This window comes from Tyto alba, unplaced genomic scaffold (assembly GCF_018691265.1).
Source record: "Tyto alba isolate M040663 unplaced genomic scaffold, T.alba_DEE_v4.0 Super-Scaffold_11, whole genome shotgun sequence".
NCBI lineage: Eukaryota > Metazoa > Chordata > Aves > Strigiformes > Tytonidae > Tyto > Tyto alba.
In genome coordinates, this window is record NW_024881273.1 from 2,095,638 (window position 1) to 2,123,629 (window position 27,992).

Sequence of the window (27,992 nt, forward strand, 5' to 3'; positions counted from 1 at the left end):
ACTCATCCTAGTGAAACAGAAGTAGGACTATTAGAAAGAATGCACTCCACTTGGAAATAATGCCATGACTAGCACTGCACGTTAGGGTCTTCTGTTGGAGGGAGGATTGAATTACACTCACTAGTTGATACACTATATTCAGATACGCTCATGAACCTTAAGCAAGAGGGTACATACTCTGAAGCCTCCGTATTTCCATTCCTTAACATATGGGGGGAAAAAGACCAAAAAAAGCATTCTACCTTTGTGATGAGAATTCGGTACTTCTCCACCAGGTGATCGTTATTATGACACCCTGCCAGCAACTGCCACACTTCTCCTCTCAGGGCCTCAGGGACACCGCTCCTCACCAACGCCGACAATGTCTTTGGCCTCACGCTCAAATTGAGGTGCCTGGGTGTAGGTGAAGGCATTGTTACTATTATCCAAATACACATAAATGAGTACATGAGCAACAACTGATGTGTAACATCAAGCACGTCAAATGACAGGAATTTCAAGACAGTCCATATGTTGCCAGAGTAAGTGAAATTCAAGTTATGAAAGAAAAACAGATTTGGAGAAGCACTTTCCAAACTATTTCCTTGATTCCCATTAAATTTAAATATAATATAGAAAACATTCAATGAAAAAAAAAAAAAACATTCCAAAACACTCCATCAAAAACTAGAACCAGAGGGCAGATACCACACTGTGTAAGATTCCAAGCTCAAACTACACCAAAACGAGAATTAGTCTGCAAAAGCATATACTGCTCTCTAGACTACCTACACCCAAGCAGGCAGGTAGCCTTCTCGGTGAAGGAGGGAGAGAAGACAGGCAAACAGAGCTATTAAAAAAAATCTCACATAGTTATCTAACTACACCCATGCATTAAAGCAGCTTCCACTGTACAAGCTAGTCCCATCTAAACAGTTTTTTCACACGAGACTGGTGACAGCTCATAAATTACAGCACCGTAAGTTGTAAAAGCTAAACCTACATAGAGTCTTAAATAGAAAATTAAATGAAGAGTCTTAAATTAAAAAATTACAATTTTTCTGCAGTTACTAAAACCCAAACTTCTAGGTAAAATGATTAAGAGGACCCACAGACAAAGCCAGGCAAAAAACCAAACGTGATATTGATCGCATTATCCACTTAACAATAAACTGGTATTTAATGTTTGTTAACAATCTAACAGATACATGGATGATAACTGCACACAGACAGGGACTCCTCGTTGCCTTTCTCCACTTTCTCCAATCTACAGTATTCCAACACATTAATCTGGAGATCAGCAATGCAGACATTTAAATCAGTATGTATTACACAGAACCTAGTACCATAATGTCCTCCTCCACTTTGCTTTCTCCAAGTAAAATCAACTATAATAAAACCAACATTTATATAATGGTTAAAGTTATATCTATACATATGCATATCTATACTTATAGATATTTATAGAACATTTATAATGAATTTGTTTTATATAAGTATATAAAAATATTTCTATAAAATACTTGCTACATACAAAATATTCAAATTCTTTGTAAAGGCCTGTAAAACTGCTTTCCCTTAATCTCAGATCAGAATAAGTACAACAGTAATTCCAATGAATACAGACATGAACTGTAAGGCTGTAAACGAAAAGCTACACACTACTAGATCCTTTCAAACTATTTTGAAATGAGAAAATTGTGTGACTCAGCAATTATGAAATATGAGCCAAATATTATTTAGAAATCACAAAATACCAATGCATATTTTTTTATTATACAAATCTAATCAAAGCATTCTAAAAAACTAGCATGAAACTACCTGAACTCTGATTCTTATGATTTTCAATCCTCTTATGTCAAAAGTTTGAGGATCATTACTTCCAAATACTCTTTTTTATTTAAGAAGGAAAGCCCTTTAACACATATTAAAGCTGTTGCCAGCATTAGCACAGAAGCACTTCATATCCTCTTAGAGCTGCCAAAACATTTTCAATGGGAATCAGGTGGCTTAATTATCTTTGAGTTCTTGGAAGAATTACAAAAAATTCCAAGTTGAAAGAAACTTTCTAGCAGCAGCAGATGCATGGAGCTCATCTGTTAAAGATATTTCTACAAGTCTAGGAGAGGGAGGGGAAAGGTAAAATATATTATTTTACCAGATCCTCCCCTTTCTTACAAATGTGTCTATTTCTGATGTCTGCTTTCTTACCAAATTAGTGCAACATATTAGTGTAAAACCAAACAGGAAGTAAAAGTATTTATTCAAATAAGTACTAAGTAATTGCAGAAAATAAAAAGTAATGCTAGATTGTTATAGCCATCATTTAAAGAGAATCCTGGCTCAGTGGTCACATCAATACTTTTTCTCATCCAAAGTCCATGAGTTATTCTAATCTCTGTTGTCCTACTTCTGAGATCTAATATTCTCTTCAGATCTTTGATTTGCTGTACACCCCACCTTGCCCTGCTCCTCAGTAACAGTAGGAAGCAGAAGGCAACAACTAAAGCCAGAGTCAAAATGTAGCATATTTGAGCTCAATCTGATGTTGAGCCTGTCATCCCCATTTGTGAAGAAAATAAAAAAAAAAAAAAAAAGAACCAACCAAACCACAACGCCCCCCCCGCCCCCCAAAAATAAAATAATAATAATAAAAAAAAAATAACACACTACCACTGAATTTTGCAATAATCAGCATCACTTTGTTAGAACCGCTCAGGCTACTTCAAGATGAATAAAAGATCCTTCATGAAAGGAGGACAGGTGTTGCATTAGCAACTTGACTGTCAAGAAACACTTCTTGTAAATTGGCATTTTCTAGGAAAAAAACAGAAGAGCTCATGTACTTCCTTCTTGGCAGGCTCTGGAGCCATCTCCCTTTAGATAAGAGAGGAAAAGCATCTTTGCTATCCAAGTACAAATCTCCCACATTCTTAAGCTACAGTTACTAAGATATGACAGCTGCAGGAAAAATTGGCTGTGAACTCCATCGGAATTACAAAGAGGAATGGAAGTGATCTATGCAAAATAAAGACAAAGGAAGGGCTGTATTTTCTTTATACTGTTTAGGTTTTCTTTAACAAAATCCCAGTGAAACTCACAGATAAATAAAATACTCATTTTAAGAGAGAATCACCTAAAGACACAGTGTAAGTGAATTTCTATACGGTATTTAAGCATGCATGTAAAAAAGAAAATACTTAAAACACCCTCTTAAGAAATCAGAAAACATGAAGCCAGAGAATAAGGGGTGTTACGGGGATGAGAGAGGATTAAATCCATACTAATGTCATCTCAACTGGCTTTCGTAAATAACAAAAACTTTGAGCAGAAGATGCAAAGAGGATGAGAATATTCGGAAGTGGCATTTTCAGAATGTGATTTTGCCACTTACTTACCACTTGGACAGCAGCTCTCCCCACGTCTCAAGAATTTTTTCTGCACACTCTTTGGAAACATCTCCAGAACCGCTTAAAAGCGGTTCGTCGTTGTCTGCCAACAGAAGAGAAGAGATGTGATGAGATCAACAGCCATTATTCTACCTTTACAGATTTAAATGTTGCTCTCAACTGTATCAGTGTGTGGCCAGAAGAACTCCCCCTCATTTCTGGATGCAGTGCTTGTGTGGTCAACTCAGAAAAGGCAGAAGTAGACTCTTCTCAGAGGCACGCAGTGATGTGACAAGAGGCAGAAAACAATCAGCAACATGTGAAATTGTGGTTAAAAATCAGGAAAACAATTTACCATGAGGGTGGCCAAACTGATACAATGGCCCAGAGAGGTTGTGGGAACTTCATCATTGGAGACAGTCAACAGGACAAGGCCTTGGAACAATCTGGCTGGATTCACATGGAGTGAGAGGCACGATTACAGACGTCCAGAGGTCCCTTCCCACTGAAGTAATTCTATTTTTCTACCTCAAACTTTTGGAGGACTACAAAAATTCTCAAAGAGAACAGCTTTCTGTATGTGAAAAGCTACAATACTACAAAAGTTAAAAAGACAATAAAATCAATGTGGTTCCAGTGAGCAGCTGCAGGCCTGCCACGTTGTTGCAGATCCATGGACGTCCACAAGGTATTTTACTTTTAACCGCTTTGTACTTTTACTTTGAAAGCTAGTACTTTTTGGTAACTTTCTCAGCTTAAATTAAACAGCTTTTTGAATGAAATGCATTCAAAAATGCAGTGGAGGGAGAAGATTAGCATAATCACAGTAACTCTTTTTGAAAGGAATACTAACTGATGTTAGTTACTCCCAGATATTTTTAAATACTCACAGCAAGTATCATATACAAAACCTACAATTCAGTGATACAGTAGTCAACATTGGTTTGGCATTATCGAGGAAATACATTCTTTTTCATTATATCTATGCTCTTACAACTGACTGACCCCTGAACTTGTCAGCAAATACTTGCAATGATGCAAGTGGTATCAGCTGTAAATGAAATATATATATGTGTTCCTGGTCTAGAAATGAATACCACTGTGGTTTAGCGTAGTGGTTAGAGATTGCTAAGGAATAACACTTTGCAAAGGAGTTAATTTTCAAACCATCTTTCCCCTCTTTCTCCCACTCCCACATCTTCCCTGCCCCATCCCCCCCCCCCCCCTCCCCAAAAAAAGGAAATTAAAGCTCAGAAGTGAAACAATTCATCCAAGGCCACACAGAAGGCCAGCAGAAAAAGTAAAAAAGCAGAAACTCAAGTCATTTACATTTCAACTCAGACCTGTAAGGCCAGATGTTTATATACTCAGAACTACTCCATATTTTGGTTTAAGAGAATTTTTAAAAACCGGAAAAAAGATTTTGAAAATGCATTAAGTTTCAAGCTGGGCAGGTCCTGGTATAGTTTTATGTATTACAGATGTCTATAGCTGCCCCTTCACTAAAACATGCTGCTTGCTTGTATTTCCAAATAATACCAGCTTCTCATTTTTACTCTCAGATCTGTTCACAGCTGCTCAGGGAGGGGCAGAAGCTACAGGATAATCCCAGATTTTTAGCAGCCTCTTTTCACATTGTTCTAAATATATCACACTGGAGGCTTCATGAGGCCTGGGCTGAGAAAAGCACAGACACAGAAGTGTCAGACAAGGGAGAGGCTGATCCAGGAATGCAGGGGTACTGGTTATCGAATACTCGCAGCATTAAAGGAAGGAAAAAAAAAAAAAAAAAAAAAAAAAAAAAATCAGTAGGCCAGATTCTGACTGCAAAGGATTCAACATGTTTCGTAACTATGTCCTTTACTGACCGCTCTTTGTTTTGAAGTGTACAAAGCATACAATCCATTTACCTTCCTCTTCATCATCCTCTGGAGGAGAAGGAATCATCGAGCCCTGTGACCCAGACTGGGGCAGACGAAGAGAGGGGCTTGCTGTAGTTTTTCTTCTCTCCCTTTCCGATTCACTTTCTAGGCACACAACTTCATATAACGTGTCCGAATTGTTCTTTCTGTCCTTGTGCTTTATCTAGGAAACAAGAAGTGTCATTTTACTCAGAAAAGCTATATGAATACCCATATTACTTCACAAGGTTCTCCCTTCTCTTTTTGGAATAGGAGAGCTGAGAAACAATCTTCATCACACTCTACAGTGAGGTGTGTTCAATCCTGGCAGCACACTTAATGCATCGTGCAGGCCTGCAAGTGTTTCTATCGCGAATGCCCTAGAACAAGCCATAGGCATACTGCACCCAAAAGGCAGGAATATCTGTTACAGATAGAGCAAAGTGTCATTTGGGTCTGCCATCCACAGGTAGCTCATCTTTTCACCCATAAATGCACTGGACACAAACGCACAGATTTTCAAAGCTGCAAATGCATCTGTCCAACAAACGGTGTAAGAGAGGAAAGTTCCATAATATGAGGCAACTCTGCCTTTATTTAAAGATCAGCAGAAAATTAAAAGCAAAACTTTAAAAATTATGTCTAATTTCTTTCTTTAACTTTCTGGGGATACTGATGTTGGAAAAAGGAAAGTTTTAATAAAAATTGTTCATATCTGAATTTTCCCACCATGGCAACTGTCTTTAGCAATGCTTCCAAGTCATATATCTGTGTATACATTGCTGCAGGAACACCAACTGTTGAGGCCCAAAGTCTATTATGCAGCTGTTTTCTCCTTAATTTTCAATGCTTTGATACCTTCGCTTTCCTTTAAAGGAAGATTTTTCTTTTGTGAAGTGGTTCTAAAATTTTAATACCGTCTAAGGATTTAGAACTTTTTTTATAAATGAATAAAAATAGAGCATAGAAATGTGAAGAAAAGAGGGGAATAGGATTTATAATTATACACTACACTAAACTCCCAGTGCTCCATTTTATCCTTTCGAGCATTAAAAATGAAGAGAAATGCATCAAAACTAAAAATGACTAAATCGCTAAATGTAATCTGAGCAAATAAAATCCCTCTGCTTTCACCATTTCCGAATAAAGAAACACTGCCAAGTAAGATAAGCCAATTCTACACAGCTGTATTTTTAATAGGCTAATCATGACTCCATAGAAACAGGTTTCCCTTCCAGGCTTATCAGGCAGTACATTCTATATTTGTTGCTTCCACTATGAATTTTAATAATCTTCCATTAGTAAACACTGGAAGTTGGATAACCTGACTGTGCCTGTGGAAAAAAAAGAGACTTACCTAAGATAAATCACAATGCCTGTGAATTTGATAAGACAAAAGATACAGAATTAGCTAACTAAGATAAGCTTCCTTTTAACTGCCAAACAGAAAAGGCAGCTTTTGGAAGTTGTAGAATATTTATAGCCCAACAGCCTTAACTGTTCAACATCTCTATGCTCCACCTCAAAAATATCCTAAATAAAAAAACTGATCTCATCCACAAAGAATTTTTCCACCTTCAGTTTTGAAGGAAAATTTCCAAACAGTTTATTCATATTTTATATAAAAACTAGGACATACACAAAAAAGAATCCTTCCTGAACCTCATCTCTGTTACTACCAAGATGCCATTATTTGTTAGCACTTTAAGACAAGTGCAAAATGAACTAAGAAAAGCCTCGTATTTCATTCAAAACCTCTTTAAAAAAAGAACACTTATCAAGAAATCAGGACTCCAACCTTGCTTTTTTGGGCTGAGCCCAGAATTATTAAACCTTGAGAGAGCAAATATATCTACACTGTTATTTGCTTTTATGTATTTCCATTTCTTTAACCAGGGCTTTAATTTCAGAACAATCATTTCTGAAGCAGGAGAATGGCAACTAGTTCAAGTACATCATTTCTTTAGCGACTCGGACCTTCAACTTTCCAGCCTTATTTTGAGACCAAGTTATTGCCCTGTACTGCTATTTTTAATATCTTGGACAGTAATAATCCTTTCCTTTTAATAGATAGGGTAAAAAAGTAAATTGGAAAAAACAGTAAAAGGCTTTAACAAGTTCTAGGGATTTTTTTGTGGTTGCTTGGATTTTTTTTCCCCATGGAAAACTTGGGTTATGTGTGAAATTACTGCTTCCAATAGACTTGCACAAAAAATAATTTCTTCTCTAATTTCAGATAGATATTTGTTCTTCTAAAAAAAAAAAAAAAATAAAATGTTGGGTTTGTATGATAAAATCAATTCAGTGACATATCAGATAGTATGCCACCAGGATTATATTAAAGCCTTTTTTTTCTCTTAACCCTTAATTTTACATACTTACCCTGCTATACCCTTATGCAAGCAACCCTCAGCATAGCACATGTTTATAGATAAATCCTCTGTTCCTTTTATTTCTGCAGTTTGGCTGGAAAATCCACAAGCCTCTGTGTAACTTCGTGGCCTCAAAGCCATCAAAATTTGCTTTGAAATTAGGATACCCAGCTTTTTATGGGAACTTTAGATAGCCAGCAACACTTACCATAATGAAGGATAACTTTTCTAAAATTTAAGAGCATTCATTGTACCTCTTCGATTCAGGAGCAAAACGTTGAAATATGAACATTATATTAGTAAAGGTTTTACCAGTCATGGGGAGAAACAACCACAGTGAAATTCTCATCTGCCAACAGGCACTAATAACTACAATTCATCTTTCCCTCCAATGCGTTTGTAGTTATTTAGCTTTACACCATAAACCTACTTCCCAAGTCTCGAAATAATGTAATTTGCCATACCACAGTAACATTCTAAAAACAACCTTGCTAAATCCCAAACGAACTGTAGATTACATGTATTTATTAAAGTGTTACCTGTTTCAATTTTAGGAAAAAATTTTCAGTAGAGCTACGTTTGCTGAAGGGCCAGAACAATCTCTCATTAGGTGAACAAACTCTGACTTTAGTCTCCAGAATGAATCGGACAGGTTCCTGAACCTCAGTTATCACCAAATCCACAGCAGTAGTCATGAACAATACTTTATCTAGAGAGAAAAAACAAAGCAATAGTATTAAAAGAAGCATTTCAAATAAAATATTCCATAACCTCTTTCCTAGTAACATGAATGAACCAAGAAATGTTTTGGCAGAATTCGATTTTTTCCCTAATTTAGCATCTCAAAAACCTAGAAGTTTCAAAACACAGAAAATAAGATGACTATGCACTATTCACTAGAGAGTATGGAAACTTAAGTCCTCAAGCCAAGAAAATAATCTTGTTAAAGAGAATAAAATTTTTGCCGTTTCAAATCCCACTGAAATGTACCAACCATCTCCATTAAACATTGTAAATGATCTGTACACTTCACTCCACAGTGCAGATCTCTTGCCATCCAGCCTAATTACATTTCAGTTGGTTTTAGAAGTTACTTAGACAACACTTAATCCCACCATATTAAAGGTAGCATTTAAGACCATCTCAGCTGTGAGATTCAGAAAACTGCCTATCCAGTATGACGCTCCAAGAGGAGGCAAGTGGGCTCAGTGACCTCTGAGATCTCTTCTGGCACTAAATGACAAGCGGTGTCCTTCAGGTAGGACAGCACGCAATCGAGCAGCAGACTGTACCCAGCAGCTGACTTTTATGACTTTACCCGATTTCCATTAACTTCCCCAACCTTTGGCATGCAACTGTGACAAGAGATTGAAAAGATGGTAATTCAGCTGACATCTTAAAAGAAGTAATGACAGATCTGTTTCAGGACTCGAGAGAGCAACACAGCACGAGCTATTTTCAGACTACAGTTGGGATTGGTTTACTTTCATTTTCACAGGTACAGGAATCCTTTTTCTTTTTTTAATTAAAAAGTTGGATTCAGCAAAATCTGAACTGACCACAGAAACCAAGCAAAGAAGAAATCTGCAATAGTCATTTAGGGCAATTCTCAGTGGGATTCGTAAGAAGCTCTAATAGTGCACAAAGCATGTGCATCCTGTGCCCACACCTATGCAGCCTCCTACCAGGATACAGTAATTCTTACAAGGCAGTTATTACTGAACACAGGAGTCTTCTTCTAGTCTTCTACTTTGTTCAGATTTTCATGTTACATCTGGCATCTTACTTTTGAAGAATATACCTCATACCATTAAAGCCTTTTTGCAGGATTCATCTTAAAAGAAAAGAGAATTGATCTGATGCCCACTGTGCAAATCATTTGCCCTGGCTAGGGATAACTCTGGCAAAATTCGTACCTTTAGGTGTTTCTTCATTTACAAATTGGAAATGTGGAGATTTTTGATTCCAGCTCCCGGTGATCACGTATGATTTCCCATCAGAACTTTTACCCATGGACTCCTGGAAAGAAGGTGTGTTTATGTATTTTTATTTAAATTAAAGAAATCCCTATATTGTGAAGCCTCAGCCCCATAAAATAGCTATTGCATTGGCACGAGAAGGACAAGCACCCAAAGTCCACCTGACAGTCCTGTAACAGAGATCATCCCTGCACGAAAGAATAGAGTTCCCGTGCAGTCTTTGGTCTCCTTCCTGATAATACAAAAAGGCCAATTAATACTAATTGTCATGTATGTATGTGGTATGAACATCTGTCCAGGGAGACCTGAAGACCAATAACTCATTTTGGAGGTGGCCATTTGACAGCAACTTTCAGCTCACACAGGTGTGGGCAAGATCACAGACAAGTATTTGGAAAGACAGGACTCCAAGGCTGGGCTTTTTTGTTGCCATTTGAGGGTGGGACAAAAAAAGGAAAAAAAAAAACACAACCAGAAAAAAATAAACCAAAAAAAGAAACACCTGTCTGAGTGGTAAAGTGTTTAAACATATAAGGCTTTAATCATGAAGTTATGGGATGTAGTTCATTGCCTCTAATACAAGAAAACAAATTAAATCAGAACATACCCTTACAAACTGCTGAACTTGAAAACCTAGCAGATGTTTCACATGAATGTACCTTCTACTTCACTTAGATATTTTAATACACCAGATATGTTTTATTATTTTACCCTAAGTAGCTATTTTATAAAAGAACTTTTACTCTAAACCATCTTGAGATCCAGTTTTATTCAGCATACAAAGCACATTATTCAGCTATTATGAACCAAGTCAATATTTTAGCTTTAGTGTTCAATGTGTCTGTCTTCCCACCAACCTTATTTTCTAGGCAATCCAAAGCCTGGTAAAAAGCAAAATTATTAATGTAGTATTGGATCCTTCTGGGTACTTACTACTGTAACAAGCATGTACCTCATCAATAATAGCAAGTTTGTTTTCACAACACACTTGTGAAGTCAGATGATCATAATTTTATAGATGGAAAAGTGAGTCATAAAAACAAAGAGCCCACTGATTCTCAGTGTCATATTTGAAGCCGCTTAGGCCTCAATTTTTACAGTGATAAGTACACTATACAACTTTTAATGTTCAAACCACACCTCTAATGTTCAGCACTTCCAAACATAAGGTTCCATGTTTCTCACCTCAGACCCTTAACTGAGGACAGTCATGACGGACTGCAAAATGGGGCAACTCCCTTGACCAAGCATCAGGTCATATTCTAAGTCTGTAGCAGATGGAGATTCAACCCAGTCGCCCAGAGCCTCACCCTTAATAGCATAAGCTACAGCATCAATCCCCAGCAACCAGTGTGCATAAGCATCTAAATCTTTTTGGTCTATCCTGAGATCCCAAAAAATTGTAATCAAAATTATTACTGAATTTTGTTAATAAAAGATTCTTACCAAATCTAAAAGGTGCATGTCCCCACTCCGAACATCTTTCCCACGGCTAAGAAGAAGGCCAAAGCATCTGCAAAGCCAGGCAAAAAAATAAACTGCAAAAATCGGAATTACTCATAAGCAAACCATTAACATTCCATATCTAAATATTCCTTGTCATACATCACAAATAGCCCATGAATTCAACAACTGTCAAAACACCTTGACATCTGAAAGCAGCATCAAGCATGTCAAGCAAAACAATGTCATGCCAATATTAAAAACATCAAGCAAGATTTCATAAGCATACTTAAAATATGATTTTACCCTCCTTACAGTAGCCTGGAAAGTTGTTCTTTATTTGCAAGAACGGTGTAAAACAGACACTGCTAACAAGGGTTCCCTACCTCCCAGGACAACTTGGCCTGCATTCTTCTTCCCTTCTTTTCATGGGTTTGGTTTTGGGGTTTGTTTTTTTTTTTTTTTTTTTTTTGTTTTGTTTTGGTTGGTTTTTTTTTTTTGAGACTTATTTGCATAGAATTTACCCTTTCATACAGACAAGAATCAGGAAATTCCAGATGAAGTGCAAGGACCTGTCTTTTATGGTTTAATTTGTCAAAGACTTTTGGCCCACATGGGTATATTCCATTTCATCCCCTGCTTTACCACACTGCCCTGCATTCCATTTCCGATTGCAAAGGCTGTCAGAAGCTGTGTCTTTTCTCTGTAGTATGAGCAGCACTAAACTCTGTCAGTAGTCCAGAAAGTAGCCCACCTAGTTTATTTCTAAGCAGTGAAAGATTTGAAGTGTGAGCTTCCCTACACAGACACTTCATATTCTAGAATTCCAGACCGTGACAGATTAAAAGTGTATATACAATATTCTCAGATGCACCAGAGATGAAAGGAAATTGAAATAACTCAGACATTGATTATAGCCTCAGCACTTCAGACAAACTGGCCACTGAAAATAAAAGCAGCACAGTTTTTAAAAAAGATTTCGAAATGGATAGAAGGGAAGTGACCACTGATACCACAGCCAGATCTGTGCAAGATTTGACTGTGCCTGTCACACATGCTGAACAAACCAATCTGATCTTCTGCACAATCCCACTTGAGAGGTGTGGCATTAAATGACACAAATGGAGTGTTCATAGAACAATTACTACCCTGCTGCATCAGAGCGGGGGGGGGGGAAATCACAAAATATCAAACAGATAAATATTTTTTTAAAAATAAATGGAAGTACCTCTCAATAGCAAGTTCTTTATTAGTTGTCTGTTGGACGTAAATCACTATCTTCTTATCAATTCCTTGGCGGAGTTTAAAACATTGCCTGTCCTTGTCTTTGGGAACTGCACTGTTATTTACCAGGAAAGGAAAAAAAAGTCAGAGCGTCATTTATCTGTACCCCTTGCATGCATCAAAACCAGCAGCAGACACTTGGTGAAACCAGTTTCTTACACAGAAGCACTCAAGACCTTTCTTCCTTGCACACTGCAACTGGTAACATGAAAGAAACGGCAACATAATTAGGTGATGTCACTTAGGACACTTAGTTTTCAAAATAAAAACTGTGATTTTATACTGTGTGGCTCAGTGCGAGACTTCCAACAGTATTTCAAGAAAGTTTCTAAATATTGATTCCCTGTGCTACACGCAAGCATTATCTGTTAAGCAGTTACTTATAAGAAACTGAACATTGCTTGCTTTCACAAGGGAGGTGACTGCTGAGGTACAGGATAAGCCAACAAGCCAAGAGAGTGTACCAATCTTTAGACTAGTTCCCTTATTTTTTTCTCTAGAGAGCCCTTTATCCTAAATGCCGCAAAAAGAGAGGATAGTGTGCTGTGGTGGAAAAACCTAAAATTACACTTCAATGCCAATACACACATTAACGTTTTAACATCAATATTCCCTGCTGAGCAGCACAGTTGCATTAAATACTGGACAAATTGAGACTGTTGGGGTTTGACTTTCTTTTTACGTCAACCACACATTCACTTTTCCCTTGGATCTAAAAATAATCCTTATTTTATTTCAGACTTTCAAACTATGCACTGTTACCCCCTAGGAGTTGCAAAATGGACTATGGAATATTGCCCATAGTTTAACACCTCCAATAAAATTTGGGTTTATGTTCTGACAGCAGGTGCTTACCCAGCCCGGGGAATGGCAGACTGCCTTTAACTGTCAGCAGGAGTTTTGCTGCCAGGGCCAGGACAGTGGATTTACATAGAGCCAGTACACACAGTCAGATCTCATCTCCCCGGCACGACAGAAATGCACTACTAGTGACCCAGGGTGACGAGTGAAGGTAGATGAGCCAACACAGGTTCAGGTACGTTAAAGATTGAGATCAGAGACTGAGTATGTGGAAAGTGTTCTCTCAACTTCCAGGTGAGTGTGGGTCTACACACAAAGGGTCATATAAGGATTAGTGTCAAACTGATTGAGCTTACTATTTCAACTAAAACCTGTACTGTATGCCCAGTGTAGGTAGGATTCTGCTTAGCTGGAGGCAATAATCCACTTTTCTTGACCTTGTATTCAGTAGGTACATATCTTTTAAATGCCCTGTCCCACCCCTAATGCAACTGTGTTTTTGTGGCTGAAAAGATCTTTAGATACATTTCCATAGCAAAGGCTGAGGTTCAGCCTACAACTCCACGCTGACAGACCAAGGACTGAAACAGCTCTTAGCAGCAAAGCTTGTGGAAACCACGTCAGCATCGGATCCTAGACTGGCCTGCAGTGCCTGCACTGCTGGGGCTGTGCTGACATGGGTACCGGGCCAGCAAGACTGAAGCTCGCCCGGCGCGTCCCCGTGCGCTGCAGCCCTGCTGCCCAGCGGCCGCTGCTGCCTCCAAGCCCAAGAACCACCAGCGTCTGCCAGGCTCAGGCCCTGAGCTACATCATTATTCAGTTTCAACGCTTGAGCAGTCCTTTGGAGTACCGAATAAACACTGGGTTATTAAATGGGATTTATTTATTTATTAAATAAAAGTCAAGCTGGATGTAAATCCAAGAAGAGAAACATCTCTGAAGCTGTGGGTAGGAGCCAATGTGCTCAACAAGTCAGAGTCTTTGGCAGACTGAAAGACATTTCAGCAATTGCAAAACACTATAAATGGTTACATGAAACATTTAAGGGCACTGGGTATAGGCTACGCAGAAAAAAAAATCCCCAACTTTTTAGCATAAACTAAAAAAGGTCTTTTTAGAAACCACGGTTATCCATCATCAGACTTCACATGAAAACAGCATTAGCCAATACAATGTGAAAAGCTGCTCTAATACTCTCACCCTACACCACCACTTGCTAACAACACCTAGTTGTGGGGGGGGAAAGATGAAAAATTAAACGACATTTTGAGAACTCTGTCAGAAAACAGACCTGGTTAGTAACAGAGGCAATCTCTGCTCACACAGACTGTTTGATACTGATAAAGAAACACAACTTTACAGAACAGAACAGGTCAACGTTTTAATGAAGCAGATCATAGCAAAACCAAGAAGAACTAATATTGATGATCTCTGATAACAGACTTGAATTCTGCCTTCTTTTGTGCTTTCAATAACTAATACAAAGATCAGTCCTAAGAAATCACAGAGAAATGGGTAGGGATTAAGGATTTATTCTTCATATTACTAAAATGCACAATGTAACTAGAAGTTGCAATCATAAGGGGAAAATAAGGAAAGTTGGGGTTTTACTAGGATAAAAGTAACAACATGTCTACATAGGCAATGTCATTCAAGAAATTCATCTTTCCTGGGCAGCTCTGGAAGATTTCAGCTTGAACTATGCAACTCCAGGAACTACCAAAGCACTATCATGTAAGGAGGAAAAAGTCCAGCATGTACGAGTTGTTCTATTACATTCTGCTCTCAAACCTCCCTAGAGAATTCTCTCTGTTCAACATATTTAAGAAAGATTTAATTGAATTTATCCCATTCATGGAGCAAAAGCAAACCTAATGACCAAAGTTAAAATGTAAAATAGTGTTTATATATATTTGAACCTTGTGCCTCTACACAAACATCTCTCCTATGACTGTAAGTAAACAACTGTTTAAGAAAGGGTTTTAAATATTATTATTATATTAAATTCTAGACACTTGCTGATCACAAGTTCATGATTGCATGGTTGTTTTCTGACACGGGGTTGTGTACAAAGCCAGACCTCTGGAGACTAAAAACACATTATGGACAACTACACCTTTAGCTAGTTCTGGAATAGCAATGTGGGAACAAGTCTGAGACCTTGATCATCAAGCTCTTGGTTGGTGAAGCAGTAGTAGCCCCATACTAAACATTAAATGTGTCTTGTGACAAACAGATTTGGCTGAATACTTCCCTGGAAAGTAACTTATCTTTTAGAGATCATCAAAATTACTTTAAAAATTTAATTTTTCAGAGTTACTCCTTTTCTCTGCCTCCTTTCATGAGACTTTATTAAAAATATGCACCCTTATGCCTCCTGCAGCATTCATACAGCCCCAGTACCTTTGAAAACCTGGCTGAAAATGCACACAGCTCTGGATATGAAAGCACAGTCACAATGATGCATTTTCAGCTACAGCAGCAATTCAGCTGAACACAACCTAAAACATATTACAAAGAAAAGGGCCTACAGACAAAAGAAAAATAAAAAAATAGAAAAAGCACTTTGGAGGTAGCACCAAGCTCAGTTCACCGACCAAGATCAAATAGTCCATCACCGATTTACTTCCCAAAAATGTTTGTCTGGGATTCATTTAAATTAGAGTAAGAAACTTTCAGAAAGGGAATTGAGGGACCACCTCAGCCTCACACTCTCTATTCACTGACTTTCCAACAGAACCAGATTCTGTACGCGCAGGAATAAAGAATCTATACCTGAAATAACCTTTTCCATCATCTTCTTTGATTTCCAGTGACACAGAGAAGGTGAAAATATCACTGTCTGGAGTCTGTGGGGTGGCAATGGCTGAGAGTGGAGTTTGTTTGGCAGAACGACGGAAGGCAGTGGCAAAGCTGTACAGTATTCGGCTCACCTGCATTTAGACAGCACCAAAGAAACATCAGAAAGCTACAGACATACAAAATGCAGCAGTTGAAGCCTACCAGAATTTTCACTAAAGAATAGAATGACAAGTAATTGTACAAAAATAATGCAGTTTTAGAATCTAATTAACTGGTTTTCTACACTTCTTAAAAGGATAAACTATTAAATGTGTTTTCTTATTTAATATCTGAGGTTTCTATAATTATCTTAACTTGGGGTAGCAAAAAGCCAAGAGTGGTGAATTACATTACTTCAAAAGTGCCTGAAAGACTTCAGTTTCGTTTCAGTAATGACATTTACAGGTATACATAATTATCATTTGATACAAAGATTCAACTTACAGCCTCTTGGATTTCACATCGGAAGACATGAATCCTGAAGAGTTCTGCATTGTAGTGGCTTTCAGTGAAAGCAAAGCAATCGCTTTCAGGGGTTCCATCATGCCCTCGTACACAGAAAAGGATTTTATAGATTGGATAATTTGCTATTTCTGTGTTTGTCTGAGGATCTAAAAGTCTGTTAGAGAGAGGGGGGGGAAAAAAAAAAAAAGCTTGCACCTTTAGAAGAATTATTTCAGCCATGTATTAACTTGGAATCTTTAACAATTTCATAACTATTGGAAAGAGTACATCACAAAGAACCTAGCTCCTGTCATTTATTGCAAAGCTTGACCAGAATTATTACATTTAAACTGAACAGCATAAGAAAAGTGCAATGCAATAAACATTTCCACCAAGAATTTCCCCATAGTTTTCAGGGCTTAGACTTCAAAAAGCTACACTAATATGCAGCAGCTGCTAGCCTCATCTCTGTTAAGCTTCGTGTAACAGCCATTTTCCAGCCGTACAAACCAAATACTTCCCAGGCTATTTCCAGTGTTCATCAGTAACTGCTCCCACAATGGCTTTGGGACACCTTGGATCACCATATTTCATACTGATCCTTGGAGATAAAATGTCTTTGGTAAACAAATTCAAAGCATCGCTTCTCTCAGATCTCTTAAAACCCACTTTTTCTATCAAGCAAAATCCCAAATTGCTCATGTCTCCTCCCAGATAAACTGGTAGCTTGTTTGCTTTGCTAAAAGGAAGTAAGATTAAATGCACACAGTCAGAGTACACCCAAGTGAGCTTCATACCTCACTGTCCCTTCAGAGACATTAGGCACTGACAGAGTCACATCTAAAGAAATCTGGCACTGGCTTCGTAAGATGGACATCATTCTGAGGGCTTCCACTTCACTCCGGGGAGCATTCACAGAGGCACAGCCTAAGTAGGTGAGCTTGCTAAACACCACGCTGTCCTCATCTGTCACAGGTGTAAAAGGGCTCAAATCCTCACAGTCTAGGGTGAAACAAAGTTGAACATAAGAAGCAAGACAAGGCATAGATATGTAAATTATCAGAGATTAACTCATCACTAACCAAATGACAAAACCGACCAAGAAACACATTACAGAAAGTCGTCAGGCCAAAATACTATAGGAAAACCCTGCCTGAAAATGAGTTACTGATGGCAGAGAGATGCTCAGCTATCCCAACTCTACTACCAGTTTACTCAGAGAGCTTCTTTTAAATATGAATGCGCTGATTTTCATTACAGCAATATGATGTATAGATGAGTTAGACTGTATTTTATTCAGCCAAACAAGTAAGGATATTTCTGCACACATCTCAAGGCTAGTAGAGCAAGTGTTTTCAGAAGAGAGGACAGTTCAGCATATGTTAACTCTTACATCACATAACCTGGCATTTACTGCCCTAGGTGATTATAATGGAGAAATGGGGAAAGGTTGGTGGATACACCTGTACCTAAATTTTCCTTCCTTTCCCCACAAAAAGATAGCTCATAAGACACCACCAGGCATTCCCCATTTTTTATTTTTTTTTTCCTAACCTCCCTGGGATGGTTTCACTGGCAAACTCATTTCTGGTTTCTGGAGTCCTGCAACAGACACCGGGTTAATGGTGGAGGATGCTGAAGCTTCAAGGACAACAGGTTCTTCCCCGTCTCCATCAGTTCTAACTTCTTCTCCATGGTCCCGGTCACTTGAGTGATCTTCCATGGGTGGGTCCATCAGCACGTCTTCAAGCTCCCTCTGCAGCTGCTGTTCGCTTCCATTCCCTACAATCTAAGGGCCACAAACAGAGTTGGGACACAAAAAAGAGACTGGTCAAATGAAGAAAAAAAAGCAAAAAGAAGCAAACAAAAAAACCCTCCATAGGCACAGTGTCATTCATATGGCTTTTTCTGCCAATCAGAGCAGAAGTTAACAAATTTAACCTAGTCACAACCGTAAACACAAACTGCAAGGTACAAACACTCAGCAGTACAGATTATATCCTCCCTGCTTTAACAAATCAACAAGTTCAAAGCAGGAATTTTCTAGCACAGGAAAAAGTGAGGAGATTACTTTCAAACTAGTCTTTAATCACCAACTACAAAGACTAGCTTATGACAGAATAAACTTACAGATGTCCACAGTGCAGTGATCTATAATAATTCTCATAATAGTACCAGAAAGGGCCAAATATAATTAAATATGCTATGTGGTTCATGGGTAAGATAGCAAGGTTTCACAGGAAGAGAAGAATCTGGAACAAGACTATGCCAACATGCCGAGGAGAAAAGGTAGTGATGTTTTATTTCTTAAGTCATCTACAGTCTGACTTTGCACTCACTGAAGTCAATGTGAAGCAACTTAAAACTGTGTGAAATTAGGTCCTAAGCTAGAAAAAGAACACAGACATTCATTTCAGGAAAACTTTAGATACAGCATCTAAGGAAACTCTTTGTCCATTCCTCTGCAATTACTAGAAAAGTGACTGATGCTTTACATAGTTTAGAAGTTAAGCACAGCAATGGAGTTCAGAGAAGTATTTTACCAGATGGCAGTCAGAGAAAGGTACTTGGTTCACACACTTAAGCTGCTGCTGGTTATTACTGTTGGCACCAAAACTCAACCCTATGAGCAGATAGGCATTTCTATATCCTTATCTCTCTGTAAGCCTACTGACTTCAGACACTACATGCAAGCTAATAAAATCTAAATTGTGCAACTACCCCTAGTTGTTCAAAATAATGGGAAATCTTAAAGACAATTTTTTTGTTTTTTTTTTTAATCTGTAAAATAAGGTGATAAAGAAAGGAAGTGGTTAAAATTAGGAGGAAGAATACAGAGCAGACAGAAATGTGCCCATAACACAATCTTATTATTGAAGCAAATTTCATCTGCCTCAAAACTAGCAACTCAGTAGAAAATTAAATTATCTTGAAAGTATTTGAAGCAATGACCAGGGTTCTCACATTGTAACAGTAAACAAATCAACCTGAAGACCAGTTAAGATTGCTGAAATAACACTGGAACAGGTAATAGAGCACCTTCACGCACACGGAGGAGCCTTGCAATGAACCAAAGATACTATGAGCAAAACATCAGATAACACTTCAATATTTGTATGTGCATTTCCACCAGGCGTGTGTCAAGAATAATTACAGTGAGATTAGAGATTTCTCAGCCCCGTCAGAATTCTGACATATGGTCATTGCCACCGCATCCCCAAAGACAAACTTCTCAGTTCAGAGGGAAAAGGAAGAAACATGAAGTTTATTTACTGTCTTCTCTTTCACACTCAGACTCACAATCTCCAAATAATTATCTGTATCTGCAGCCTCTATCTACATTTCATTGAAGTTGTAAAACTGTGTATTAGTTTTCTGGTGAAAAAATAACTATTTAAAACACAAGAATATTAACAAAGAACAGAACTTCTGGCCTGGAATTACTCTAGAATAGAGCAGAACACAATCACTTTAAGTGAAAAGTCCCAGATCCCTGTTCTTCAGAAGAAAGTAAACAAAAAATGAAATTCTTAGGTAATGAAAAAATAGCAAGCACACAAGATCCTAGAGGCAGGAGGGACATAAAAAAAAGGTAGTAACTTAGTGACTGTTTTACTCCAGAATTGAAACAGCAACAACAAATCTGAGATGTTTATGCTCTTAAAACTCAAACAGAAAGTAAATTTTTAGTATGGATTAAAATACATTCATGTGCTATCTGGGATCATCTGCCAGGAGTAGGACAGAATAACTGCCTTATTCAGCTGTACATTCACAGAAGTAGCAATAACCTCTAACTAGCTACACGAATCCACAGATTTGCATTTTGTTCCCAATAATTTTAGTATTCATTTGCACGATTCATTACAGAAGCAATGAAAAATCTGGCACAAGCATGTGGTCAAAGGCATAATCCTTTTAAGTATCAAGTTGATTATTCAGGTCTTTGCTGGCATTTGTCAGAAATATGATGATGACGGAAGATGCACCATGTTACTTTACACAATTTATATGTTTTGCCACAGACTATAATGAATCAATTGTAATATCCTGCCAGCCCCGTTAAAGCCTAGATATCAAAAAACCTTAAGTCACTTTTAGTTTACAGGACCTGCTTTCTATGAAACTTGAAGTTAAAATTCATTCTGGCAAAAACCTGAATCTCATATGCTTTTGTTCACAGTGATTATACATAGTTCAGTTTGAGTTTGGGAAAGAAAGGTGAGGAATTTATATCCAGTGAGAATTAAATGTTGTAATGGTATTAACATAAAACGCACATGAAAAATTTTCTATTCAATCAAGAGTACAAGCCAAAAAAGTCTGAACGGTGATCTACTGTATTTGGTAAAATAATCAGTATCAATAACTTATATCTAGATACTGCCCTATAAAACATGATCTTGAAAATAGAAGTTCCTAAAAATAGTAGCAAGAGGTAAAATGTGAGCCTAAGTTGTTTATGGTATGACAGCAAATAGGCACATAAAAAAAAAAAAAAGTCTGTCTCAAATATTCTAAAACCTCATCATCAAAATCTTATTTTAAAGATTCCCTCCCAAGAAACCCTGCCTTCTCAGCCCAGACTGCCCTCAAAAAAAGAGTTCTAAAAGACACAGTAAATATCCTTTTGGACTGGAGGAGCTCTGCTGTTCTCATAGCCCTATCAGTCAAGTGCAACAAACCTGCTGCCTGAGAAGCGAGGCCTAAAATACAAACTAAGACTAACTTCATGATAACCAAAGTCTCTTATGCAACCGTAAAAAATCATCACATTGTGGAAACAGTGCTCAATAAGATGTAAACATGCTTGAAATCTGCTGCAGCCCAAAAAAAATAGTAAGAGGCAGCATGACAGACTGCAGCAGGACTAAGGGCAGAAGGGAAGAATAAACAAAGCGTACCTAATAAACGCTTCGTGTAAGTTTGCTTGAGATAGAGGAAAAAAAACATTTACCCTAACCATTTTCTCCGCTTCTCACAAAACTGAAAACGAATTTTACTTAACCTTTAAATAGGATATAGCAAACTTTCTTTACAGCAACACAGGGGATTTATTAGAACTGTAGTTTATTCCCTTCTCCTGACGCATGTGTCGTAGGCCTCTGCTGCGAGAGGTCTTGTTGCACCATGTAGTTCAAGAATTCCTGTTCTACAGTGTGCTCCAGAAGCAAGGCTTTCCTAAATCCAGGTCAGTCCCCCTGGCAGTGGGCAAAAGCAGACACAGAAACAATACTAGTAAACAAGACAGCTAGCAAATTATATTTCTGGAAAACAATCACAGAACCCCTTTTTCAACTGAACCAAGTACTTCAGCATAGACAAAAAGCAAAACCAACATTTATGAATTATGACCAACTGAACAAAAACATGGTTCTTTATTGTATTCCAAAGAAATCTTTTCCTGTCTGACCTTGAAAAAGAAAAAAAAAAAAAAGTGCATTAATTCAGTCCACAGCACTATTACTTAAAACTATAGCATATCAACAAATTTGAAATGAGAGCCTTAAGCCTGATGTACAAATTTCACAGCCTGTCATATTCAACAAACACAAGCCTAAACTACTAGCACCACCCTCAGACTGTGCTTAGCAAATGAAAGATCCTCGAACTGTTTTTCTAAAGAAACAGAACATCACAAAGACACTTGCTCAAATATGAATCTGAACTTATTTTCTGCCTTTCTTAGCGGGCACATCAAAGCAAATGGGTTTTGACATATAACTAAGTTCAATTTGTTTGCATAAGTACTAAAGCAACTGCTTCTCCCTGAAAAAACTAATTTAATTTGTTCTGATGAAATACATAACCTCAGTTCTCATGCTGTACTGTTAGTACTAATTTTCCATATACTAAACACTTTTAGATATCACGGTGACAGTACTTTTAACATACCTTCTGACAACCTTCACAACTCTTCTTATCCATGCACATAAACAGTCTAATAATACAGTAAAACTGGCTATTGCATGACGATTTGCAAGCTGGAAAAAAAAAATATAACAAGAAGAAAGCCACATTCTAGTGTAGTATGTCTCTCTTCTTGTAGAATGATACCAAAAGACAATTTCTGTCCCTAAGAACAGCTAAAAAGTCTTCCCATTTCCCCTGTTAAAACTTTTCACCTCCTGAAGCACTAGGAAGGAGATTAACAGGAAGATCCCTATATCAAAGAATTTAGACTGCGCACTAACTGCTTATCTAAGGTATAATGTTTCCATTAATCACTCAGATTGCAGCCAATAACCAAACGGCACACACTCTCAAATGCCAGAAAACTGAAAGGCTCAAGGTGAATCACTTTGTTCAAGGACTGTGCTCAGCCTTGGCACCGAATTCATGAAGAAGCTTATCTTGAAGACCTGCAAAGCTCGGTGACATTCAGTGCCAAATCAGGGAACAGCATAACTTTATTTTACAATTGTTGATGCTCAGGAAGCAGCGGTGCTCATGTTCTTCTTTCTTCATCAAGAGAAACAGCATACCTGTAGCCAGCATTTTATAAACCACTTTGGAAGTAAACGCATGAGGGAAATTTAAGTAGAAAGTTTCAGGAGTCAGATTGAAATTGACTAAAGATATTCCTCTCAGAAATATTTGCAAGCTTTATGAAGATGACTTCAGATACAAAAGTCTCTTCAATTTCTCTGATTATACTAAACAAGATATAGGGTGTCATACCAACACTGCAGGACAGCCACAAGGCAATTGTTCGACCAGCAACAGAAACAGCTCTCATGTGGAGCAAGAAATGTTGTGCAGACTACAGCATTTCATGTTTCCAAATTTTCTTCGGTAACGACAGGATGGAATAGAAAATCGGGTTGACTGTGTCTGTCTCCTGGGGTCTCAAATAATGCATCATAACTTTGGGAGTTAATTACATACATTGCCACGTAAGCATTCTCAAGGTAAGCACCACTATGGAGACTATTCTGAAATCTTAAGTATTTATAGCTGCTGGTATCTGCAGCATCTAGAAAGACAAGCGTGAGGTTACAGTCTTTCAGCAGGTTTCACAGATCACCAGGCTGATTGTTCAAGAAAATTTCTAATTTTTTTTAGACTATCCTATGATGAAGTGGCCATCTTCTGCAATAGCAATAAAATACAAGTGAATATTTTTGCCAAATTAAGCAAAAGTAAGATCTTGAGACTCTTAACCAAGAGAATTAGCTCGAAGTCCTATGTAAAAGAAAGTAGCCACTACAATAGCATGTCTTGTCCAGGTCTCAAAGGAATGCAAGAAAAACAAACAAAGCAGTTGGGAAGTAAAAGCAGGATGAGCAAAAGCATCAAGGAACATTCAATAAAGTCTCTGTTACAACTGCTGCTAAGAAAAAGGGGAACACCCAGTCCAACAGGCAGAACACGTGATTTCTTATCATGGTTAAGGTCATTATTTTGAAGACACCGATGTGACTGCAGATGTCACAGTCTCTTGTGATGGTGGAATCTCTCTTTCCATCTCCCACAAGGAACACAGTAACTTCACTCACTCTAGGAAAGATCTGGTTTTGAACATAAAATGATGGAATTTGGAGCAACCACCTTACTTGTGTCACTGTGCTTAAAGACTGCTGAAATACAAATTGCGATGAAAGATTTTCTTTAAATAGAAAAAAAAAAAAGGAAAAAAAGAAAAAAAAAAAGACGAGAGTGACAAGGGTCTCTTTTCAGAACAGCACTTTTAAAAAGTGAGAAGATGTCAATGCCCTTACAATTCACACAAGCCTACCACATAGGCTTGTATTCTTAGATTCATGCCAAGTTGTTAGTTATAACTACACTTCTACATTTCTTAAAGAGAACATTTCACATTGGGGAAAACTTTCATATATGCTTGAATTAACAGATATGGTCAAATCAAATGTATGTTAATATTGCTTTCTGTCTGAAAGCTGTGATAGAAATCAAAATTCCAAGTTCTTGACAGTCTGTTTCATCCTAAGCACTTCATGAAGGATTCTGCAATGTGGGAAAAAACCCACAGGTAGTGATGGAGAGAGCTCTTACTCTGAACCTAAGTATCACCTCTGACATCAGCAACAGTAGTGCAGAAATTACTGGCAAAATCGATTCTTGAATAAGTTCTCCCTTCTGTCAAGTTTTCCACAATAAAGAAGTCCCTCTTTAAGCTCTCTATGGTTAGTTTGATTCAGAAGAATAGGGAACAAACTCAGGTTATCGATTCTTACCTTCAGTCCTGTTTTTTCATCATCACTACCATTATTTGTAGATGGTGTTTCATCCCCTTGCCTGGAAACCAAGACAAAATCTTCACTGTTAAGAGTGGATACCGAGTCTGAAGAGACACTGATTTTTCCAACAGAAGCCTTGTCATCCATGACTTAAAAAGGAAGTTCGATTCATGAATGAGATTAAATATGTTATAAACTCCTGAAAAACAAAAATCATAAAAATACTTATATAAAACTTCATGCTAAAATGTTCAAATGTTTCTTTTCAGAAACCTGCTGACTAGTTATGAAAAATAACACATCTGACAGCACAACCAAGTTACAACTCTTCTATCAGGGAGCACTCATGGTCCTGCTTTGATTTTGCTAAGAAGCACGCTACTATTAGAGTACTAGTTTCCATAGCTTGCTAAAGGGAAGCTAATAAATCTTTTAGCAATATTTCACAATTACGTCCAGCACAATTTTCTACACACAGCACAAAACAGGCCCCTGGAACATACACTACGTCTGCTGACAAAGGACTCTTATTAAGGCCAGAACTATAAAGACTATTTTCTTCAGATAATCTGTCTGCCTTCACCTGTGTTCATGAGAAAATTACTTTTGTAGCTATCAGAGCTCACTGTATGCTGCAGTCACATTCTTTGTCCCCAAAACAAGAGTTAGATCTAACTCTTGATTTTTTTTCTGGTAAGGATGCTCTAAAACCTTGGGACATACAGCATTTTATGAATCTATGCTGAATCTTTTGTACTGTAACGCACAATAAAAGAAAAGACTTCCAAGAAGCAGGAAGAACAGCGTAGGCTGGATCAGTACTGAGAATCAGAGCCAACAGAGGATTTTAAAAAGCTGGAACTGGCACCGAGAGGCATTTGAAGAATGGAACAAAAGGTGAAGTTCAGCTGCACACCTTGAACTCTACAGGACAGATTCTCAGAATCTATGGCTCAAAACAGACTGCCATGATAAAAATTGGTGATTAAATTTCCCAGAAACCCAAATATACCCTTATCACAATGGCTCGGGTCTTTACATAGTCCCAAGCATGACCAAACCCAAGTGCTTTTTCAGCCTCAAGTTCTGCCTTCCATTTGGTGGAGCACTGTCCCAACCTGGCTCCCAAACAACGGAGAAACCTGGCATATCCACAAGCACAGCTCATCGCATTCCTCGCTGAACCAAGAACAACGCACCAAAAATAGCAAAGCCTGCTTTTATTTCTATCAATACCCTTCTCTCCACAGCCACCAATACGGCATGAAATCTGCCAGGACAACAATTTTTTTTTTCCCCCCTCTGGGTTATTTTTAACTTGATTACTTTACCAATTGAGTCACTTCATCGTTCTGAAACATGTTTCACGGGATAACTGAACCAGTGCATAAGAGGAACGACAGATGTGGGTTGTTCACGAATAACAATATACCTATGATTACTGAGTTTCATTTTCCAAAGCATGTAAGGTATTTAGATATCCTTTTCGAAAACATTTTAAGATCCACTGACTTTCAATAGGAATTCCTGGATGACAAATTTAGATATTTTGAAAAGTTTTACTCACTGTATGTGTCTGTCTGATATTACTTGCATGTATCTTACAGACAGGACAGAGCTCTCATTTTTAAAGCTGCTTTTGTATACAGAATTTGTATTAAAACATTTCTATAGAAGTTACCTATTGCACCATCTATATACTACACAGATCATCTGAAAAGAACTAAATCAAATATATTGAAACACAGAATAAAATAAGTTTCAAACACTTTAATATCACTTTGTCTTTACTGTTTTCATTCAAACAGTGCAAACTCATCTGCCACACTCAGACAGTACGAGTAGAAGAGTGGGATTTGACCACAAGCAGCTGTAAAGATCACCTAGGCAAGGATCAATTTAGCAATTTATTTTGGTATAGTGCATCTGTCCTGAAGTGTTAATTTCACCTATTTCCAAAGTCTTTCAATCACACACCTTTCACCAAGATTAACTTGAATTACAGAAAAAGTATGCTATGCTTTTGCATAGTCCTTTTTTCAGTAGTGTGGTGTAAACAGACACCACACTCAGTCCTGGAGCACAGCTGGCTTAGCCTAACCCCTACAGTGGTTTCACAATACAGAATTGCAACAGCAGAAGGTCCCAATTAGTCCAACTTTGCCAACCTTACATTGAGCAAAAGTCTTGCTGAAATTACACAAGAAAAAAGAGCACAGGAAAGGGGACAATGTAGTAGACTACGGTAAGAATCTTTATTAGTGATGTATCAGCAAGCAAGGCTCAGTTACCCAGCTGTGCTGGAATCAGCCACATAGATTCACTGGATTAATGCTCTGATTATTGAGGTGAAAAAGCACAGTCTTAAAATACTAAAGATGCTAAAATATTGCCTGAAGTTAACCAAAATTTCCACATCCCCAGACTTCGCTTTGCATACATTTTATTTCTTCTGTTCCTTGCTATCACTTTGTTCCATGCACATTACCACACGGATCATTTTACCTGAATCAGAAAACTCACAATGGCAGAATCAACAACAGAAAGCCTATGAGCTCGTTAAAATACGGGCCAGCCTAGAAGGGCACACATCAAAGACCAGCAGAGCAATTAAGTGTGGCAGGCTTATGACTCCTCTGGAATCAAAAAGCAAGAACAAACAACAGTGGTAACAGTGCTCCTTAGTAATACCTGCAAAGAACTGAGGCCTTCTGTTCTCACAGTTTAGAGAAGGAAGAGAGATGACCCCAGCCAAGTGCAGACCTCAAGTTTTAACGTCTCTGCGAAGAAGCCAATGCCTTATCCTCTACAAGGAGAGAGACATTGGTTTGTTTCAACATAAATAAAATATGAGCTTTTGAATTCAGCACACTTTAGTTCCTGACACAAAACTTCACACAATAATGTAGTATTTGCCTGAAGGTGTCTTTACATGCCTATGGGAGACGGAGTGTCTAAGTAAAATGTGTCCTAAGAAACAAATTTTTAACAACTTGTTTGTCCACCTGGGTAATTAAGTGGGTATTCTGGCCTCTGCTCACACAAAAGACCAGTAGAAAAAGCTACAAATTGAGAAAGTCAACACAGCTGGCTCCTGGGTCACTGCTTTTAGTTTTATTTAAAATTCTAATTCTCAATGCAATTCACCTTCAATACTGTTGTTACACAATGCTACAATGCGAGTACAAGAATCAAACTATCTCTTTAAAAAATGTTCTTGTTTATCTTTAAAGCAACCAAACAACAGTGGCAACCTAACTTACTCTCTCTCTATTCAAGATAACGTGCAAAGGAACAGCAAAGACACCATTCACCATGCTAAAATCTCAAGCAACCGAAAAACCTATCAAAGCTCAAG

The 27,992-nt window shown here is 37.8% G+C and overlaps 1 protein-coding gene across 3 annotated transcripts in view; it reads right to left on the reverse strand.

Annotated features, from left to right (window-relative positions):
* RABGAP1 (RAB GTPase activating protein 1) overlaps positions 1-27,992 on the reverse strand; it is a 75,688-nt gene that overhangs the window by 44,002 nt on the left and 3,694 nt on the right. Inside the window, exons 1-13 of one of the 3 annotated variants that reach the window (XM_032982207.2) lie at positions 27,326-27,415; positions 24,632-24,833; positions 17,988-18,222; positions 17,231-17,435; positions 16,434-16,608; positions 15,924-16,081; positions 12,292-12,402; positions 11,067-11,133; positions 9,558-9,660; positions 8,181-8,350; positions 5,279-5,453; positions 3,378-3,471; positions 243-393 (exon numbers count right to left, since the gene is read on the reverse strand). In XM_032982207.2, the coding sequence (XP_032838098.1) occupies positions 243-393; positions 3,378-3,471; positions 5,279-5,453; positions 8,181-8,350; positions 9,558-9,660; positions 11,067-11,133; positions 12,292-12,402; positions 15,924-16,081; positions 16,434-16,608; positions 17,231-17,435; positions 17,988-18,222; positions 24,632-24,781 (1,794 nt within the window). In that variant the 5' untranslated portion in view covers positions 24,782-24,833; positions 27,326-27,415. Of the gene's footprint in view, positions 1-242; positions 394-3,377; positions 3,472-5,278; positions 5,454-8,180; positions 8,351-9,557; positions 9,661-11,066; positions 11,134-12,291; positions 12,403-15,923; positions 16,082-16,433; positions 16,609-17,230; positions 17,436-17,987; positions 18,223-24,631; positions 24,834-27,325; positions 27,416-27,992 lie in introns of those variants that run through there. The other 2 variants (XM_042786437.1, XM_042786438.1) reach the window with 2 other exon arrangements.